Source organism: Zerene cesonia, chromosome 3 (genome assembly GCF_012273895.1).
Source record: "Zerene cesonia ecotype Mississippi chromosome 3, Zerene_cesonia_1.1, whole genome shotgun sequence".
NCBI classification, from domain to species: domain Eukaryota; kingdom Metazoa; phylum Arthropoda; class Insecta; order Lepidoptera; family Pieridae; genus Zerene; species Zerene cesonia.
Window position 1 is genome coordinate 4,976,609 of NC_052104.1, and position 23,470 is coordinate 5,000,078.

General features: G+C 35.2%; 2 protein-coding genes across 3 annotated transcripts in view; one reads left to right on the forward strand and one right to left on the reverse strand.

Annotated features, from left to right (window-relative positions):
- The window catches only part of LOC119837342 (autophagy-related protein 16-1), a 124,120-nt gene that overhangs the window by 83,174 nt on the left and 17,476 nt on the right, over window positions 1–23,470 (reverse strand). The gene's annotated exons all lie outside the window — the stretch shown is intronic.
- The window catches only part of LOC119837337, a 37,760-nt gene that overhangs the window by 12,917 nt on the left and 1,373 nt on the right, over window positions 1–23,470 (forward strand). Inside the window, exons 2-10 of the mRNA XM_038362886.1 lie at window positions 4,429–4,468; window positions 18,348–18,766; window positions 18,844–19,004; window positions 19,240–19,441; window positions 22,109–22,203; window positions 22,287–22,528; window positions 22,614–22,858; window positions 22,951–23,200; window positions 23,280–23,450. Coding sequence (XP_038218814.1) covers window positions 18,348–18,766; window positions 18,844–19,004; window positions 19,240–19,441; window positions 22,109–22,203; window positions 22,287–22,528; window positions 22,614–22,858; window positions 22,951–23,200; window positions 23,280–23,450 — 1,785 coding nt within the window. The 5' untranslated portion in view covers window positions 4,429–4,468. The remainder of the gene's footprint in view (window positions 1–4,428; window positions 4,469–18,347; window positions 18,767–18,843; window positions 19,005–19,239; window positions 19,442–22,108; window positions 22,204–22,286; window positions 22,529–22,613; window positions 22,859–22,950; window positions 23,201–23,279; window positions 23,451–23,470) is intronic.

Here is a 23,470-nt window from a genome sequence, read left to right on the forward strand (position 1 = left end):
AGAGACCCAGAAAGTGTGTCAACGCTGTTACATACCCGCGAACAACACGTTACATGATACCATGATACCTGGCTCGATTCAATTGCTCATGAAATGTTAAATCACAATTAAGAGACAATTCTCCAATAAAACGGGAGGATTTATATTTAAACGCGAAATAAAATACAAATCCTTTACGGATTATAGACAATATTCCGACTATTCGTTGACTATACTTTATGAAATATGCAAACAGTTCGATTCGGGCAGACAGCAGGTCCCAACAATATGATAATAAGTGGCTTTAAGTACACTGTTCCCGCGTTCCACATACGGAGGTATAAAGTATTAGTATAGTTATGTCGAAGTCCTCATCGAACAACTGCTATCAGTTTCCCCCCAGTAAATTCTACAACCTTTAAGGCTATTTGATCTTTACGGACCCCATTGGGACTGCTTGCAACTACATTCCAAAAGTGGTTATGCGTAAAATATGTCGCCACTTAAATTATACGTACACTACTGTTATATTTATTGCGCACAAGTTCTTATTAAATTGCCCATTGACAATGAACACATAATTCATCTGTAGCTACAACACATGACAGTAAAATTGTCTATAGAAATAAAAGAGCCTGTTGATATCCCAGAATAATTTATCATGGCAATTTGTGTGTCAACAGGACACGGGGCGAGTCATCGAGCGCCAACATAGCGGGGTTTTACTTTCTTATAGTGGCCTCAACAAACTAGTTAAGAGAAAGTAGGATTACTATCTTACTTATACATCATTATATAACAATAATAAGGCTAATATTTCGGGAATCTTTCGTTATAAATAAAAATGGCGTCAAAGGCAAAAATTAATGCGCCCATAGAATAGCTACACTGGAACAAATTTGCACCTACGATATCCAATTAGAGTAACAATAGAATGCGTATCCACCGAACAGAAAGTATACGCCAAATAACTATTTTCTCATAAATATTTATGACAAACACAAAGAACGCTTTATGGACTTCCACATTTACACATAATTATAGTGGCTGTCATGGAAGGATTTCGAGTCGAAACGGTTTTGCATTTAAGAGAATAAAAGAATCTCACGTAGCAACTAACACGCTGAATGTCACTAATATTTAAATGACACCAATACGAGACGGATAGGATCTATGACTCTGTAGTGGATACTTTTAAGTATTCACTTTCTTTATGCTCATTTATGAAGCTGGAGTCGGCCAATTTGTTTTTGTTCACTGTGGTTTTGGAGAGCAGAATGCGGTTGCAACAGGAAATTGTACCGTGGAAGCTGTCAGGTGTAGGTGAATGACGCCGGAATTTTTGATGCAGCGAGGGCTTTCGATATAATACAATAACGACGTTTTACAGTTATTCCACCACTGTTATATTATGGATGTTACATATAAGAACGCGAACATGAACAGTGTTTTATGCAATACCATAGCATTTTTTTGTAACAAAAAATGCTCAGATACTTTTTACTATTCTATGCCAATTCGTAGCCCCGTAGTTAATCTGCTGTAGGTATCCTGAACCGGATTTCACGCTTTACGGTGATGAAAACTAGCTGTACTTCGCAATTTATTACCACACTTTTTATAAATAAAATAAAAAGTAAAACTGAAGTTGAAACAACGAACGAATAATCTTATAAAGAAGATCGGTATCAAAACAATTATTATTTATAATAACATTGTCACGTATTGAATGGTGTAAAATCTTCTTAGAAATTTCATTTTAGCGGAACGACATTGATAAAAGGCGGATGAAATCACGTACATGGGCACGGTACGAAAAATAGTGTAATTCAGTGTGGCACGGCGGGTCGATGGTCGTCTGAAAAAAATTAATCGAATTACACTCAGTATAGATTTTGAATGATCTCTTTTTATTCCGTTCGTTCACCTTAAACGCGACCAGGACGCCTTCACAGTATGTAAACCAAACCGATATTTGGAGAGATAATCTCTTTTAGGCAGTATGTTTCATACGCATAAAGCAGAGGTGGAGATGGAACATGCTTTATTTCTCTATTGTTCAAAACGTGCTTTGCATGTGCATTTCCATAGCGCGCAAAGCTGTAAATGCTTGGGACATATTCCTAAGTTATTGCCCAGTTTTTAGTAACAGTCAGGGGAGGCGACTTGGATGTACGACGTTGATCTCGAAGACGTGATAACGTTGCACCGCGTGGGAGACACAGTATTTCTAAGAGGTGTCGATAGATACTCGATTCCAATAACGGATTACAGGTGCTGAGTAATTTAGAAGCTAAATGGTCGATAGCAATAGAAATATTACCTTGCTATTTATAGCTAGTTTCATTTTGAACTGTAAATTACTATCCATAATGTCATAAACTACGATTTAATTTCGTGAAAAGAGCATTAAACAGTCTACGTTAAGTCAATATTTGTACTCATAGGTTATCGACCCGATATCGCTTCTCAGAAAGGTACGAAAGGATGTCGGTAAACAAATACGTATACAGCTTTCGTTATACATACACGACCTTCCTCGAACGAACACCTTCGTTTACATTCTCGTACATTAAACGCCAATAAGATAGCACGTTGAAGTAACATCAGATTAACGAGATAAAAGGCACGAATCATGCGTGTGCACGCGTGTTCGATCTTGGTTCTTGTTATCTAATACGAATTTACAGCCAAGATTAAACTACTAAAGCAGCTCAGTTTATATCGGAAGGGCCGTGGAAGCCTTCGGTAATGGCTTCTTTACGTAGGTAATTGCGATAGAAACACTTCCTCGAATTGCTCACGTGAGAAAATCGGCAGACAATTCGTGACATTGACAGATGAGTAGATAAGTAGTAGCTCGACTAAAAAGTTAGATGTTTATGGAAATAAATCAGGTTTTTAAGGAAATTTGTACATATTACTTATTGAGCTGACCACATTTAAAAGTATGAAACGATGAAAAGCATCTATAATTAAGTATTGTTACTTATAAAGATCATAAAGATCATAAGAATTAAACATTCAACAACAAATATAAATAAAGCTTTTATGTGTGTGTTAAAGTTACTTTATCATATTTTTTCAATCTGATTAAGTATCTAATAACATCTCGTTCCATATAATTAATGTATAATAACTTACCACGATAGAAAGTCAGAGAATTTGATTCGTATAACAATTGTTATGTTGTAACAACGGATTACGGTAACGCTACGGTTCACATTCAAATACTTCGAATGTTGTTGATTTGTGAAGCTTTTATTTGTTGAGTTTTTTATCCGACGAGTAACTGTCTGCTAGTTATGCAGTCAATCAAATACATACCCACGCGTTTCTTAATTTCACGTATCATTAAGTAAACGAACTGTAAATATTTACGCGTGTCATTTAGTTTTTTATGCATTTTTTATTTAACATGTATGTATATCCATCTTCAATTATTACTGCTGTGTCAGAGTTATGGTAACAGTAATAGTTAGACCCTATCTACAATAAATTGTAATTTATGCGCAAAGATGTTGATACATTTGATGGTTACATTGCAGTTACAATCAAATTATGCGATCTGCACGAAGTTAGGTTATCAAAAGATCACTCGCAAGTTAAGCATACAAATAAGGCATATAATACCCTAATTTAAATACCGTTCTAAATACTTTTTAATTCAGATGTCGTTCGGAGAGACAGTGGCAAGATACTGTTAAATGTAAATTACTCAAACGACTACTCAACGTAATTTTAATGTTCAAAACGCAGCTTAATTATACAATAACTGTTTACAGAATTACTTTTGATGGTACCTTACATATGTTTGATATTTTTTTATTGTAAAAATTATTAAAGAAACATATTTATACAAATAAATTGTAAATATACTATTAAACTCATGTATTCACTATTTGAATAGTGTATTTATAACAAAAAAAACGGTAATAATTTTGTTGGCTCTAAATTTAATATTTTGATCTATATGATAAACTAGTATAAATTCACCTGATTCATTCAATCACAGCAATATCCTTAGAACTTGTTAACTAAATTGTTCTCTACAATTCCGAATACTATTACATGTAATGGCATTCGTACGTTCTAGCGAATATCTGTTACATTTCAACGACTTACATAATACTGAGTCGTGTTTATACGCCATAACAATCATCGAGATGTCGTAAACATGGTCAGACCCGTTAAACAGTTAACCTTTAGATAGCAATTGCTTTGTATATTTGTATGATCTCACTACTTATGTAATCTTAATATCAGCATGACTTATGGCATCTACTATTTAATTCGACCCTTATGAAACTTCCTTCGAATGTCTTTTTTCAAAACTTGTGTGAGTGAATAGTGAAAGAGACTTTGTATGAAATAAGTGACCATAATGTATCTATAGCAGGACCATGTGCGAAGTGTTTAATTAACAATAGATATTTCTTTGTTCAACAGGACGGGCGGCAGTTACGGGTAGCGGTTGAAGTGTTCTCAGGTCAGTAACCCCGCGCACCTTACTCTTGACGATCGGAATTCGTGAATCAGTCTTATTAGCCGTTGAGGAAGCACTTAAAGCAAATGTTCGGAAAATAACATGTTGGCGTTTGAATGGCCTATGGTTCTAGGACCAGTTATTGAATACTTTAAATAAGTGTAACAATAATATAAATCAGCTACTAGGATAAAGCAATGCCTACAATATTAACAGCTAACGCTAAGTAGAGTCATCGCTCATCATACGACAAAAAAATTAAATAATGTTATCATATTATAGTGGTGTCAAATTATGTCGAAATGATTTATAAAATGAGGGCCATTAAGTCAACGAAGTGAAAAACGGATTCAGATACAGTTATATATTTCGTACGGCTTGTGTGTTTTAAGTGTAATTGCCGTCTTGGAATAACAAATAGACATGGCAGATCTTATTTGATACGATGTAATGACTGTTAATGATGCAGAGTAATTACGTATACCGTAGAAATGTACAGGGCAATTAGTTAAGATATAAATTTTCTTTTGAAATTTGTGTCATTTAAAATACTTCGCTTACTCCAAAATACATACAATAAATGTTTATTAATACAAATTTAAAAGTATACGTCAAGTGAAAAAACGGTAAATTCAATCAAACTAAGAAAATATCACAAACATACGCTAACAACTCTCGTCCAAACATTTTAGCATACAATTTTGCACAAACGCGCAAGTTTCCAAAGGTTTCGACATACTAATCGCGCACTTCCCAGAAACGTATTACTGGAATACTTGCACAGGTTCCCATAACACAAGTCCGTCCCGATTGTTGCACCCAAATTACGAAACCAGTTTATGTCATCCTGTTACTTTTACCGTTCTACCGAACCTGACCCACATATGAAAGACGTACGCCACTACACGCCTATAATCACGGCTTATTAATATTAATTAGCCCAGACACATTTTTTTAACCATTAAATTTTTTATCTTCATACCCACAGAACACACATGCAATGTTTGTTTTAAAAATAAAGATAATCCTATTGAACTGTCAGTGAGATGGTATCGATATTACTTAGTGGGGTAAATAAAGCATTTTTACTTGGCACTTTTTAAACGTCCCTTGACGTGGACACGTGAAACAATGTATGCGAAAGATAAACGATGGCTCTTGAGATAAAAGTAGCACGCGATATCTGTAATTGAAAGAAAAATCTTTCCTTTTGAAACAACGAATATTGTTTAAAAATGCAAGAGAATACAGAACAATGGTCGTATAGAATTTTTATTTATAATGAGACAGCTTGACATGTGTGTGGAAGTTCTCGAGGGGTAAATAAATAATTTCTTATTTTTCAACTACATTTCTTATAACACATTTAAAAAAATATACGAAATGTAACACATGACTGATTCAATGGAACACCTGTTGATCTAAATTTCTATTACAAATACTAAAGATCGATCTTATACATAATTTAACATTATCGTTTAGTAAAATCTCACGTCTTATACTGTTTAATGCTAATTGATGTTAATAGAAGACAACATACAAATGTTTTATTGAGTGTAAAGTAAATAAAGAAAAGCAAACACGTAAATCATTATTCATTTGGGTCAGTATACTTGCAGTTAAATAGGAAACGTAGGATAGCATTAAAAATTGTTCAACTAACAATAAATTTAAATTATATCCCTTATTTATAGTCTAGCTAAGAATAGTAATAGATAAACAGATGTAATAAATTTTGTAATCAGATTCTTAGCAATTCACGGCGAAGTGGGCGCAAATGCGGAAAGAACCAAATCGATGCGGTAGACAGACACCAATGAATCTAAAATAGACAACAATAAGGCAATGCCTATTGCACAAATGTATAAGGACGTAATCGTAAACCAGGAGTGATTTAGATTGCCGATGGAGATTCAATCAGTCAGTATATTATTGTTTCCGGATTGCACTCCAGTGATCGAGTTATGATTCAAATCTAAATAGATTTTATGTTAATTTAGCGACCGCCAACAATGAGGGCTCGTTTAATGCGGACCGGCTTATACAGGAAACATTGCACGTTAACCACCCTCGGGCCCCGGGAGGTATCAGGAAACAATACTCGTATAGTACAGGCAAAAGGCGATCGGTCGCAATCTGCGCCAAGGGCTTTTAATTGACAATGGGAAGCAACTCCTCTGAGATTCGCTGGCCGATAGTATCTTACCTTTAACCCTCTCATTATAGTAGCGAGCCCGTTCGGTCAGGTATGTCTTATCTCATTTGCCCATTATAGTGCAGATCGGTATTATCCTCTTTGCTATAGTTCAGCATCAGGATGAGTATTAGCTTTGCTTTTCTAAATAGACTTCATTCAGCTTAGACATAGTAAGAAATTAATGTACAGTCATTATGATCATCTGTGATTCTGCGGCTAATCAACCTGGCGGAAACGCAGTTGTAGAGATTTTGCTCAGTGACCAATCGTTATTTTGCCGTTTGTCCGAGATCGCGGCATCGCTAAGATAAATTCCTTGAAGATAATTGTAATAAATTATTATAAGTTTATATTCAGTTGACTAGAAGCTTTTAAAACATTAACACATGTGTCACGATAGTGCTGACTAAATGTAAATAAAGTATCCTATCAGCGTAATTGTATGTATGGTCATTTATTTTTATAGTTAATAGGACTTTAATGAGCATATAAAACATGTAGAACAGTGAAATGCACATAATATTGCCTGGCCGTTATTTATTTTCAATTACTTAGAAATTACCTTTCCCGTGGGTACGAACCAATTAAAAATAAAAGATCCTTAAGAGTTAAAACATGTCAAGTGTGTAAATTGTCTAACGGCCAGAAGAGAAATGTGTGTCGGTAGACAAACGCAGAATTGTTATCACATATCTAGCATTAAACGTGTTTTGCTATACTAGTAGACATAATGCGACATTAAAAATGCACGTACCGTCCAGTCTCCGAGTATATAATGGTCGTCGTGTTTATACAGCGAGTGTTTTACGATAGTGAAGACGTTTGAAAAGTTGCGCCTTGCTCTATCGCATGCAAAGATGAAACGCATTCGAATTTGACTTTGTGTCGGCGAATTTCTTTGTGAATGTAATTGGGTATTCGCTGGAAAAGTGCGATTCGAATTAAAGATATTGTTTGCTAGCGAGCTGGGGCAGGGTTGTCAAGTGTCCATCCAACGTTATCATCCCGCGACATCTTTGTAGAGGTCGGTTTTTCTACGCGTGCGCGGAATTGTAGGCGGTAATAACGTCCGTCACAACGGGATTCGCCGGCATCGTTTCGCGTCTCATCGTGTGGCCGCAATACATTGCTCCACTTAAATTACCGCGAGTTTGTTCCGGTAAACCAAGCGTCTTTAATTTTCACACTCACCTCGTGACATAGCGGTTTGCTTATATCTTTAAATATTAATTTAATAAAAATATAGGCTAGTGGGTCTTTATAACAATCAACACATATCGTGTCAATAAAAATAAATGGTAGGCGAATGAAATGGCGCCGGAAAAAATCAGTTACCTAGTTTGTTCGATCGATACTTCTGCATCATGATGAATCGCGATATGATGCTCTCAAATGAACCAAACGTTTGATCAATTGCCGATAACGGGAGGCGCGAGATGACGCGACGATATAATTAATGTATTTTGACTTTATACGCTTGCAACTTGATACTTGATTTGCAAAACCCCAATAGAAGTTGAAAATTAAAGTTACTAAGTGTTTCTATGACATTAAAATGCTGCTCCTAATTTTCTATGATAGTTCATAACAATATCAACTGTTTATCATTTGTAATTCATATTATACAAAACTAGCTGCACCCGGCAAACGCTGTTCTGCCTTACTCTTATCATTAAGGGGTATGAAAAATAGATGTTGGCCGATTCTCATAGATACCGGATAAGCACAAAAAATTTCATCAAAATCGGTCAAGTCGTTTCGGAGGAGTATGGCAACGAAAACTGTGACACGAGAATTTTATATATTAGAAGAAGATAGATTAGATACGATTTCAGCAAATAAGACAAAACTAGCTTTTAAAAAATCGTTCGTCGTTTTGTGACTATCTTTTATCAAATTAGCGTTAACATTGTTCTAATTAAGGTGCATATTAAAAAAAACTCAGAGCCGTTCATTGTATGAAGCGGAATTTTTTTTTGTCCAACTAATTATTTCATCAAAATGATTGACAGCATATAACAACGTGAGATAAATACATGACATGAGTGATAGACTTTTAATTTAGTTCAGTAGTGGATCAATAAACAGTTTAACATCACAGGTTATTATCTCATTATAGCAAATCGTCCCACTTTATGTTTCGGCATCAATCAAATTACAACTTAACATAAGACGTTAACTCGGTTATATGATAAATTTTGAAATCGATCCATATTGAGGTTAATATATTCTGTCAATCCCAGAAGACACAATAATTTGGTTTATTTTGGGATTACGTAACGTTGAAATGCCTGAGAAAACATTCGCCATTGCATTTGCGATTTATGGTAAAATAATAGAATAAACGTCGATAAAACCGCAGCTTCAGGGATATGCCGGAACCGCAAGGTCTCCGTTATAAGTTTACAACATTAGTGTTTTTGCATCCGCCATCAGTGGGACAGGAGTGCATCGGGAAACCAATCAATTACATATTAGCTTAATGTGACGACGATCGTCGGAGACTTCGCCTAGCATTTGCATGGTGCGTGCAAAACCGTTGAGGACTTGTCTAACGGAGTATCGGTGGGGACAATAAACTTATGATTGCTGTTTATGTCTATATGTTATATTCTATGAAGAGAAAAACTCAAGGAAATATGAAATTAAATATATTTAACTAATTGGACGCCTCGTCTGATTGATAAAGTAGACAATGAATTTAATTTGTTGTCTATACAAGTTTAATTGGTATATGAATAATAAAGAAAAAGGTTTGTCAAGATATAAATGGATAGCAGAAATAGGTGCTGTTTGATGCAAAATAATCAAGTTAACAATTGGTTATTTCCTAGCTTATCTATTACTTTTTGTAATGGTATATGGCCTTACATATAATTAGCTTTCGCCTGAGTTTTATTAGCATTGTGCTGCTTCTAACAATCGATTCATAAAGCACGACTGGTGTTCCATGAACCGGACTTATGATACAAAACTCCTTCATTAGAAAATAGATAGGTGGATAATAAAGCAAATTTTAATTGGAATTGCCAGCAATAAGCCGGGGGCAATGGAGTCGGGTAGAACAATGGCGGCGAGTCAGTAGGCGGGGGCTTCTAGCTACAGACCCTTGTAGCCGCCCGCCCCTACATTTTTGCTTGTTGATACTTAATAATTAATAATTTTTAATTTGGAACAAAACAATGCTTTCATAACTCTATAAAAGCATATAAGTGTAAAATAATCTAAATAAAACTGATAATAAGGCATATAAAGCAAATGGTTAACAAAATAAAGCGTAGTTAATGTACGTAATTACTATTGATTATGAATATTAACTTATATAGTCGAAGCTTAAAATAATTCTTATCATTTATAATTGATACTTAAAATGAATAAGTAACCAATTAAGGTCGTATAAGGCTTGCGATTGGGTTTCAGTAAGTAAACAGGCGCCTATTCATTCGATTCATTCATAAGATTAAATAAGTAATATAGCATTGGTGTCGAACGTGAGGTTCATGGGTACTTTGGATGATTACTTGTTCGATAATGAGTTTAGAGGTCCGTTAGAAAAGACCGGTCGTACGTACCGTACACACGGGGTATTCACTCTTACGTGTTAGTTACCACCAACACGGCCATGTTACATAATTTCTATAAATGTAGAGCAAAGGAAAGCACACCCAGTAAGTACTTCTGGGACAGATATACATAGAACATCGTGTTGACATTGCAAAGAAGAAACCCAAATTTAAAATAAACTCGAGCTATCAAAAAACTTAAATTTCTAATCGATGTCAATGCTACTTTTTACTGATATGTTTTTAAGTCGTACGCCAAACAGCTTTCTCGTCGTATGCTGAGTTATTTAAAGAATAAACGTAACGGTTGCTTAAATACCGATATTATTGATTGTGTCAATGAAATATTTACAAATGACAAATGAACTCTCCGCCGATCTAAGAATGTTGCGTAATGATCAGTGAAGATTTAAATCTTCGACCGATAATACTTTATGTTTAACTCTAGGTAGTGAGCATACTTTATTTCATCACTCGATATGATGAATGTGCATTCTTTAAATATTGAATTAAGATAACTGTTTATATAATTTACAAAGTGACTACACCGCGTAGCAATGAAACATTGAGTAAGTGCAACGGATGTATGCGTTATATTCCGTTATCTATTACCGATGATCATACTTGTTAGTTGTGAATTTGATCCTATCAAAACACCATGTAAGCGTGCAGGCGTCGTTCCAACGCACCCAATAAGCGTCATTGGGATTTGATTTCTGTGGACACCGGTAAAGCCGCAATGCAATTTGCCGCCGGCAACGCCGTGGCTGCGGAAGATTGAAATAAACCTGTAAATCGAATTTATCACGTACGGGTAGCTGTCATTACAGCAGTCAGCGGATTCCTTGCGGTCGGCACTCCCTATGCAAGATGAAGCAATACAACACACGGATACATCCCCCCGCATATGTTTACTTTAACGCTCATTCCATCAAGGACAAAGTTCAACTGACGTTATTAACTTTATTTACATGGTTTTGAATTAAATTTTTATACACATCACCATTCGTCATTTTAATAAAAAACATGTTTTGTGAAAACCGATCACGCCAAAATAAAAAAAAAAAGTGCAAAAATATATAGACTTTAAGGCAGACTTTAAAATTGTCCTAGAAATCATAAACCACATCAATGTGAACAAAAACTTAATGTAGGTTAGCGTAAATATAACCGTAATTCTTGAAATGCTCGATAAATTGAAGATTTACTCGGCACAATTGCGGCGCGTGTCGTTCAAATAAAAGGAAAAATTGTTGGAGAATTCGAATTTGCTACGATCTGTTGATTTGGATACCTGAGGTTTACGGAGAGGTGAACCATGGTCGTGTATAAATCAGAACAGTGCCTACCGTTACTGTACCACTTTGCTGGAAAGCTTTACAAACGTCACATACAAACTCGACAATCGGCTGGAGCGTTCCCACCACTGATATATGATGGCGATCTAAACAAGAGGACTCGTCGTTAGTCATAGTTACCAGTCTCGAGATGCACAGGTGTGAGATACGCACCCGTCGGCGTTTGTCACGGATGATGGATGGGGAAATAAACGTGGAATATTAGCATCTCCGACGAGTGTTTAAGATCGTTGTCTAAAACATCGCCACCATATGCGGTGTTGGAAACGTCACCCGCGGCGGTCGTGACCGTTGCGCGTGCTGTGCTGTGTCATGCGCCACTTGTGATTATCGAGCTGCGAAGCGCCTACCGTCCGTCACGGTGTTCTATTGTATGTCATTTATCATAACAATAATTATGCTATATCTTTATTGCCATCATTTGTGAATTCTCGTACGCAAAGTAAGATTTAAGATCGCGGAACTTAGCGACCATCAAAGTTGTTTTATATTCAAACAAAATAGTGGTTATGCCATTTCAAATATGTAATGTTTTGTAAATTACTTCTTTAAATATTTTGATCAATAAATTCAAAAATTTAAATTTTACTATCAACTGATTCAAACAAGCATAGCCACAAAACAATAGCCACGGACCTCAACAGTAATACAATTAGCTCTTTTCATAACTGTTCTGCACGACTGTACCGAGCGTGGATCACTGTTTCAATGGATTTCGTGACAGTTGTCACGTGACGAGGCTCAGAATCGCCTTTACCGGGCAACTGTTACCGTTTTCCGATCTATAGATGCTTTATTACACATCGGGGTCACTATCGAGCGCAATCGAGCGTACATACATACATATTTCCATAATGATTACCGCAGCATTAAGTGATCAATGTTTACATTGCGTGATTATGGTACAATTTTTGTCTTACATTCCGTTCTTAGTATGCTCAAGTTCTTATGATACAATCAGAAACAATAATCTCCAAAGCCTACTTCTACAATATAACGAGCACAATTGACTAATACTGTAATTAGATATCCAAGAACTGAAGTGTTATTAGAGCTTAAAATCATATATTGCTTACATTGTAACGGAGATACCTGTGTAGTGAGTATATTAGTCATAGATTTCCATATTGACGAGAATCGGCAATGGTTGCTGTGTTTGGCCCGACCTCCGCGGACGCAATAATTGAGCATAGAAATCAAATTACCGATGATTGATGTTTCCGTTATAACACGAACTGTAGCCACAAGTATCCCATCGGCTAAGCAGACCGTGTCATTACCTTAAAGAAATTCGACAACACGTCTCAAATGTCTGGAGCCTTATTTAATTAGGAGAAAGTCTTTCTGAACTCCTTATTCGAAAAAACTGAAAAACATACAATCATTTAAAATAATTCAAACAGAACATTAATATTGTTTATGATTGGCAAATTCATTAAAAGCCAAAATTCGCGTTCAGATAATTAAAGTGGGACATGCGCACAAATCAATCTCCCTGCAAGCGGTTAGACATCGAGCTACATCCGCGATTTTACGAGTCGAGCAATATAAAACCATTAGCGGTAATAAATGCCCGCTCGACTTACGTATGTGACGTTTTACAACGCACTTTGAAATATCACTCAAGAGTGTTATACTACGACTGGCTTCATAGCAAGCAATTGAGATGCCTGCGGCTGCTTCTCTGTTGTTCCTGTCTAATGTGTGCGACGTTTGTTAATTATAATGCGTACTATTCTCTTGTTTATCTACGTTATAATTTACACGAATACGTGCTTCTTACATGCCGGAACATTAAACAATACAACATACGTTATAATACACTATTTCAAATAAAGTTATGATTTATTCTCCCTCTTCTCTTCGGTAAATGCTTAGTTATGTCAAATTAAAATAGTATTATAACTAAACTATAGACGTTTAACAAATAAGAGTCAATGTGAAAGACAGCTATGAACATTACATGTAATAAATTGAGTATCATTTACGTTCATCCTGTTATACAATGAAATATTTCTGATTTCCCATTGCAATGTATAAATAAAATGTCTACGTGCAGCTTACTGAACGCGCCGCCGGAGGCACGTAAGCGCTTCCATTATAAACATTTATTGCTTTATTTGATTTAAAGTGAAAATCGTTGCGACTTCCACACAACGTTGAAATTGTAATAGTTTATGAAATATATCACGTAATTTCTTCTGTTCAAAGCCTAAGGTGCCGCGGCGTGCAACGTCAATCACATAAAGGTGTTTACTGTCAGTTCTTATCCGAGCTTTATTTTCATAATGAATAAATCAACTGTGCGAAATATATCTTCAGGCAGAATATTTTCACACTATAATTATCTTTGAAATGTACAGGTGGTATACACTTTTGTATAAAAGAAAACGAAAGGTAGTGAGGCACTCTTACCATAATAATAAACAAATAATAAAAAATAATTTAAATAATTGAACATAGATCATTTAACAAGGATTTAACATGAAAGACTGTTAAAATTATAAAATGCTGATCTAACAACTTTCTTGTGCACTGCATTCTTAACAGGAAAAGAATGGCAGAAGTAATAAAAAATAAACGTCGTTATTACGTCTGTCTCGGCTAATCAAAGGGCAGAAAAATAAACGTAATTGTACAAAACATAAAAGCTAGCAGCTGCAAAAATAGAAACAAATTGTGATGTCGCAGTCGATAATGCACCAAGCGACCAGAAGACTGGAACATTCATCACGAGTTCATTTTATATTATGTTTTCTATTATGAAACTTTGTTATGTCGCGGTTAATCAAAATAATATGAACGATCAAGCACCGGTCAAACAAGTGCAAAGAAAACGAATAGGCTAATCGGCGTGAGTGAATTCAAAGAAAGCGACATAGAAGACGGATGCACAGTGCACCGAAAACCTAGTTTCTATTATGGCCGCCATGAACAATACGAAATTATAGCACTTAGAATCTACTACTTGAATGAGTTAGCGGGCTTAATCGCGGAGAAAACCAGACAGGTTTTTACGGTGGTCATTTGTGATTGTACGCTTTGTGTTGTACCGGTCGTTAGAAGAAAAATTTGCCGCGACCTTCTGACTCTTTATGATACGACTTAGGATTGCGCTACAATGTTGTTAAATTGAATACACGAGAGATTTTGACGATAATCGATTAATCTTTAATTATGTTAAGGCTGTTTTAAAAGTTTAACATTATAATGAATAAAGACATGCGAAAACAGTTATTTCCACCATTTAAAATGTACTATAATAAAAAAGAGTACTGATATTTACGTTACAATGTAACACCGAGACATAAATCCACTGATCGTTTACAAGACATATTAGAGAGCCATGTTAGTTGTTTTAGCTTATCTTAATTGAACAGTTTAAATTAATCGTGCGAGCCGAACTACGTAGGCGGTAGCAGGCGATAGTGATACATTGATCAGGAAAGGAGAAATCGCGATGGAGTTCATAAAGCGACTTAAGCCGGCACCGAAGCGACCCGTGATGCCGTGATCAACCCACTGACCCGACCAGAGATTATCGAGGGTAAACATGCTACAGACGTTTCTTATGATCATTAAATTACCAAGCATGCGCAGTATTTATAACATATTCATTATGTATAAGCTTCTTAGGGTAATGAGACGACTTATCATAACATACGACAGAGAAAACGGAGATTATAGAGTAAACGGATAGTTTATTGTTTATTACATATTAAATAGCACCAAAGGAAGGAGGACATCATTAATGATTATGAGTTTCGGAATTTGGACGCTTAAAAATATTTGATACCTTTAATAAATTCCACACAATAACATTATATTTATTGAAATAACACACATTTAAAATCTTTTAAGTTAAATCTGTTTATTACGTTATGTACATCTGTCTTCGGCAATTCAAACATTATAAAGGCGGGAACTCACAATTCCATTATGTCAGCACAGCAAAGTTTCATTCAATGTAAATAAGTTAGACATTGCTTCTGTTGATGTAAATGGTTATATTTAGACACGCCTAGTTTATCAGGTGAATTAACCCGTACAAATGTCGGCGTAGCGATCTGTAAAGCAAATATTAATAACTCGTTCAGTTATACTGATAGAGTTGGTTTAATTTTGCGCACAGATTTATGTTAAATATGCTTTGCTACTGCTTCGAGGGATTTTCTAGAAAATACATAAGTATCAGTTAAAGTAATTATTTATTAAGTAGAAAACATTTACAATATTATACATGTGATCCTAAGAAACGGTGGCTTAAACTACTTAAACTGCAATATATCCGTAACATAAAATATTCGATTCCCATAAACTAAACTAGATTACAACAAATTGGCACACACAAAATGAGGTCTTTAAAGGTCTACGAGCAAGAAATCACAGCCGATATCCATAGTGTGCCAACCAGTACAAGTATGGTGAAACGTAAATAGCAGGTTGGAGGCATCCGCCTCATTGAATGCGCTGACCCCATCTGATCACGGCTCGGGGCTAGCACACATTCGCAAGTGATATCCGACATAGGAATACAATAGCTCTGGTAAAAACCCTTTAAGGGTCTCTCTAATAGACGTTAGATAGCTTGCAAGCCTTACTATAATTTCTGTTATTGAATACAAATACATATAAATTACCAGTTTCGCTCGCGGCGACCACGGTTCATGTCTTTGCGTGGGCTCGTATGAAGTATCTCTAATTTTATGAGACAGCGCCGAAAATATCACTTGGCCATCGACCGCCTCCCAAAGTTGGAATTATTCGAATTTTATATGATTTATATGATTTTTTAACGAAATGTGGAAAATGTAATAAAATAAAACTTTATAATGAATTACATTTTGTAACTTCGCATTTAAATTATTTTATTTTAAATGTAAATATATAACAACCATAGACAAAAATAAATTTGCTGATTTAAGCTGTAAATTATCTAACGATAAATAGAGGAGCGCTCCTGATTCAAGTAAACACCTCCGGTGCGTCAATCGTGTTTCATCGTTTAAGCCCACACCATGTCTAACCGAAATGTACAATATTGCTCTCATAAAGCAATCTTCATAGCAGTCACGGGTTATATGGAAATAGGGCAAACAATCATGTTTTTACTATGTTTTGCATCTACAGTAATTCCGATGAACGCTATAATGCCACCCACTTCTGCATGGACGTTAATTTTATTATTATAAAAGTTCGATGTTAGCTATTTAGCGAATATTTTTAATTTTCAAATAAAATTTGATATATTGCAGATATCGGCTTGCTATGCCAGTATTTATTGCTTGGGATGATTAAAATTCTAACGGATAAGTGGTAAAAAATTATTTTTATACTAGTAATTAAATGCCATTAGAATACTATAAATAAATGCTGTTTTAGTAAAAAGTTTTCTACATAGAAAACCGTAGATGGCTCGAGACACGCGAGGCACCGACAGACACTCGAACTCGATAAGTGCCTTTTCAATCAACTATTAATTTACATTTAGGGGACACTTGTGATGACTATTGACTTAACTTCTTATCAATGATTCTAACCTTATAATTTATTTGCGTATTTCTGTAGAAGATACTCTATAAAATAAATACACATATTTTAATATATGTAGTATAATACCGCTACTTTTTAGTAACTTAAGTAGAAGCTTGTTATTGGCAGTCAACAATGAATACAAAGAAATCGATTTATCGAGCATGTTACAAAAACTAAATGTTTTGTGTCGTTGAAGACATTTCAACTTGCTTGTAATTCAATTTCGGCTAAATTCGAGTTCTACATTTTTTAGAAGTAAAAGTTCAGGTCAAAATATTGTCATCAGTGAATCAATTTAACTACATTCTTTTCTGTAAACTCCATTATTACTTATTTTGAGGGTTTAGCAGGATATGGGCCAATTGGAAAAATATATATCAAAGCAGGTTATTGGCCCTAGTATTCCGCATGCAACTGTATACGCTTCTAATTCCAATCTATAGTAACTAAGTTTCGAGTTACTTTAATTAGTCGGTAATGATTGATACAGTCAATGTTATTTTATCCAATTAAATGCGCAATCTGTCATCCATTGTAAAGAACATATAGGATTTTTTTATATTACAATACCGTTGACCATAGAGTGGACGACACTTAAATAAGAACCGTTACTACATTGTACAAAGAGCCTAACAGCACCCGTATATTCGATCTCCACAAAAAACTGCTCTAATAAGCTCTTCACAATTTTCAAGTAATGAGATATTGTTTTTTTTGGATTGACTGAGCAATTATTATACACACGAGTGATAATTAAAACAATAATACAAGAAACAAACAATCGAGGCCACTTACCTATTACATAATTTGTAATTAATTATCGAATGTGAAAGCTTAAGTCCGTTTCTTAGAGTACAGTTAACTCCTTTCGGCTGTTATAAAATAATATGTAATTTGAGCTCTTTGCAGTTACGACGGCGAATTTAACAATTACGGCGCATTTCAGCTCTAATTATTTTTAAAGACAATTATAAAGTTAACGCCCTCTGATTGAGATCGTAATTGTTATACGTTCATTCTCACAGTTAAGGCCGGGATAGAGAATAATAAATGTGTCTTAATTAGACTAAACAACAATTCTGAGAAAGAACAGTCCATACCTACCAAAAGCTCATCAGTATCTGCAGAATTTAAATTAAGTTCTTTGTTTTAAAAAAATAGAACTAATCCTTATCATGGATGTGATTTAATTTTATTGAAGTAAAACGTATTCTTTACACTTGTTACAGATGTTGCCACGGCGTGTAACCAGCGGAACAATGCGGATCTTCATTAGTTTAGCGATTTTAGTGTGCGCCGTCGAGGCAGCAAAAAAGTTCGAAGGAACTTTGAGATCGGCGGCCGATGCTCCACCTCAAGACAATCTCGCTGTAGAATCAGAATCGCCTGAACCATCCGTAGTAGATGCCCCGCAAGAATACAAGAGTCCAGCTGCACCACCACCCGAAAAGTCTGAAGACGAACTCGAAGAAGCCGATGAACCACAAGAACCTCAAGAGCAGCCAGAGCCACAAGAACCCGCACCAGTACCAGAGACAGCCGCTGGTATCCCACCTTCTGCACCCAGCGGAATCTCTGCTCCATCAGCTCCCGCTAATTCATTGGAAGAATGCGATTCTGAAATGATTGGATTTGAACTAGTCACTGGGTAAATTAACTATTTTTTTATGAAAATACTACTTATAATATGTCCCAGATAGCTAAGTGTATCTTTTTCCTCGACAGGTACGTTTTCTCAGCTCCATCACACATTTTGGACGACATCCCTGGCACTCTGATGTTAACCGATTGCTTGGAGCAATGCCAGTCCAACGACACGTGTCGCGCAGTGAACTACGAAACTGGCTTGTGTGTGCTTTTCAGCTCTGATGCAGACCAACTACCCGGTAAAGATTCGTATTAAATAGAAACATTCACGTCAAACTTTTAAATGTTTATTAAATAAAATTTATTCAATAACAAAACGGCTTCAAATGAAAGCGCCTACTGTCAGAAAAGATATTATATGATTTTAGTATGTATTTTTTATAGTTTTCTTTTATTCGTTTTCATTTATTAGTTGAGTAGTTTATTTTTCATTTAATTTATATAAAATACATGAATAATCTCTTTCTATTTTAGGCGCATTGACAAAATCCCAATTTCCCGTATTCACTATCTACGCTCAAAAATCATGTTTGGGCGTGAAACCGTGCGAGCGCGCTTGGTGTTTCGACCGTGTACGTGGCTATCATCTTAAGGGAAAAGGCAAAAAGACACACACCGTCAGTTCAAGACAAATGTGCCTCGACCTTTGCCTGGGCGAAAATGAGTTTATTTGCAGGTAATTTTAATTTGTTTCTTCGTGTATTTATCAAATCAAATCAAAATACTTTATTGTGCAAGTCATACAGAAAAATAAATCTATAAATAAACTCAACAAGAGCACAACAGGCGGTCTTATCACTGAAGTAGCGATCTCTCCCAGACAACCTGGTGGACAAGGATACACTATCATATTTAGTAAAAACAGGCTATTTAAATAATTTTACCAACAATTATAGAGGTAGATAATGTAAAAATTGCGTTTATCTATAGGTACAGAAGCTTGCGTAAAATATATTCGCTATTGATATTTCTCATGGGAAATTATTTAAACGCTTTAAATGCCCCACTATGATCATATAGCAATATCATTGGATTCTTGTGAAAGGAAGTGAGAATAATTTTCCCCCTCTACTTGGATTACAATCCTATACAAAAGGTCATAACATCTTCATTGAAATACTGTTACTTATTTGTATTCCCTTCAACGAGGAAGTGAAAATATTTAGATTCTGTGAATAAGTAAGATTTATATTGTGTAGTTTCTAAAGCGGATTCAATTCAATAAGCCAGAAACGATTTCCTTGGTATTATTGTGGTTATACTGTGATAAATAGGAATATTGCTACATTTCTTTGGTTGGATTCCGATTTCATTGTTTTTAAAAAAAGTGAACTTTTTCTATTTAAAGAAACCCCACTTATACATTTTAAACCAGTTAAATATTTACTCTACAGAACTAGTCGGTGCGCATTCGTTGATTAATCTCAGTGCGGTGAATGTAGCTTACTTTGCATATTTTACGTTTAATTAATTGATTCGATTTAACATTTAAATAGTATCTATTAATAAATCGTATAAAATTATACAAGTATAAGATTCCGTATTTACCCGTTATTGAAAAAAAAATACATTTCAAATGTTCTTGTCCAAATATTTATGTGCATTTGCTATTTTATTTCATAATACATCGATGTTCTCGATCGATCGATGTTAAGTGTTCCTTTTTCTCTGTAATTCGTTTTATCCGACATTCATTATTAATCCCCACGTACCTGATGGGGGATGCATGAAGATATATAATATACACCTTATTTCTAAGCTTCCATGTTATCAAGCAATTGCGTGTTTCTAATTAAATACTGGCCTTATTTCATATTTAATCTGAGTATTGATGTAATGCTGTGATTAAAATTACACACGACACGAGGAAATGAATGAATTAATTTATTAGATTTATAGATATATAATAGCAAAGCATATGATTACAACCAAGTACACCTATAAATCTGTTTTACGAGCACGCTATCCTGTAGTTATTTTTGTTTTAAAGCAACTAAGATCAACGGAAATTTTATTGCGCCACATAACTTTTCGTTTTATACCAGTAAAATCTACCCTTCGAAACTGGGGATTTTATAAAGATCATTCACTTATAAGATATGCTTTAAAGTACAAACAGTTTTTTCTGAACGAATGCGCTATAGTAGATAAGCATACAATTATAATTATATGCAAACTAACATTAATAACGATTCACATTTCATTAATATCATAAATCTTTGCTACTATTTGCAAGTGCATAATAGGGACAATCAAAATTGTTCACGATTTTATCGAACGTATAAAATTATGCTTGCGCAATAATGTTAGACAGGTGTGCCTTGAATAGAATTTTAACTCTATTGAGTCAAACAGCGGACTGCAGGGCGGAGCTCATCGCGATTTGACAGTCACGACAAATATTCGTTTTCGCGGGCGCGGAGGAAGCCTCGCGCCTTAGTGTGGGAGAGAACTGCCCTATCGCTTCCTACTTTCACAATACAATAAGCGATAAACTGAACTCTCCTCTTTAACTTATTGAAAGACCTACATCTCATCATGAGAATTTATGCTCTGAATTCATAAATGCCAACCCTCTGTACTATCACGTCCACTATTTATTTGAACTGGACAATCTTGTGACGATCATTTCTATGTTATATCATATTGAATTAAATACCTATAAAATGTCTTACTGTAATGTAGATGTAGATGCGTTTGAAATCTTATAGCAAGGAAGGAACACAGCTTTTTATTTTTAAAGTTAATCACGTTCTAGTGGATAAGATAAAGCGTGTGTTTGAGACGATCCTTTATAAGGATGTATTGGCACAGGTTAGTGCGAGGGTCACACGATAAAGATCGATTGTAAATCAAGAGAAAATATTGATACAGATGAACAAAGATAATATTGTCCTTGTGCGGGTGGTCACTATAAAGTAATAAAGGCCAAGGAGGTCACAGTTACATAAGTTACATCGTGAAGCGACTTGTAATAAAACCAGTTCATATGCATCTGAATCGTTCCTTACATGATAAATTGCTAGTAGTATGATTAAATGACATTCGATTTGAATTTTAACAACGCTAAGTTACAAACATGCTTTAGCTTTTTCTAATGCTTGAACAAACGTTAAAAGGTTTTCAATTATACAATTACCTTTTTTGTTGCTATAGCTAATTGAATTTAATTATCGCGATTCCGAGTAGTTTATGCCTACCTCATAAGCCACATCTATAGATAAAGTCGATTTAAGTATAAGAGTGTAAAAGGTGTCACTGGATGAGGTTAAGTCTGAGAAAGTTCACACGGCGATACAAAAAGAATAGAACGCCTTTTATAGCACGTATTACTTTGTTACAGATCGGCGAACTATAACAACAAAACAGGCGAGTGCGTTCTATCAAATATGGATCGTATTACTCTTGGAGGCACCAACGCTTTTCAACCGAATGAAGGTGCGTACTTAACGAACTGTACTTCAATAAATTTTTTACAAAAAAATAGACAAACATTTAATAAAAAAAATATTGTTATACAGATACCGATTACTTAGAAAACAACTGTGTGGAGGAACCAACTAAACTCTGCGAGTTCAAAAAGATGAATGGTCGTATTCTTAAGACTGTCGACTCTGTGTATCAAGACGTGCAAACAATAGAAGAATGTCGTGAGCTGTGTTTGAATTCACCTTTCCGTTGCCATTCATATGATCATGGTGATACTGGCGATCACGTGTGCCGATTATCTCATCACTCTAAAGCTACTCTTGCCGATATCCAGGTTTGTAGCTACATTCAGAATAAACTAGTTTTATATCTTAGATATCATTGAAGTGATAGTAATTAATGTTCTTATAATTTTATAGGATCCCTATTTAGAAGTGCCCGAGGCAGCTACGTACGAATTATCTTCTTGCTATAACGTATCCATTGACTGCCGAGCTGGTGACATGGTTGCTAAAATTCAAACGTCAAAATTGTTCGACGGCAAGATATACGCCAAAGGAAGTCCAAACTCTTGTGTCGTGGATGTTAAACAAAGTTTGGAGTTTGAACTGCATATGGGTTACAATAACATCGAGTGCAATGTTAAGCAAAATGGACTTGGCAGGTAATTAAAAAAACCTTCAAAATTTGCTCTTTAAGTTAACGTAGATATCTACTTAAACATCAGATTGATTTATATCGACTCTTTTTTTACAGATATTTAAATGACGTAGTCATTCAGCATCACGACACGATCGTCACCTCTTCTGATCTCGGATTAGCTGTGACTTGTCAGTATGATTTGACAAATAAAACCGTTGCAAATGAAGTCGATCTTGGAATTCAAGGCGATATTAAGACTGGTCTTTCTGAGGAGGTCATTGTCGAGTCACCGAATGTAGCGATGAAAATTACCGATAGAAGTGGTGATGACACTATCGCGTCTGCTGAAGTCGGTGATCCCTTGGTAATTATTTGGAACAGTTTTTAATAATCAGCTTATGCCCGAAATAATGACAATGTATTAATAATTTTGTTTTGTTTAGGCTCTCAAATTTGAAATCATGGATCCTAATTCACCATTCGAAATCTTCGTTCGTGAGCTGGTTGCTATGGATGGCGTTGATTCAAGTGAAATCACACTCATTGACAGCGACGGTTGCCCCACAGATCATTTCATTATGGGTCCACTGTTTAAATCGACTTCAAGTGGCAAGGTACCTTACATTGTTAATAC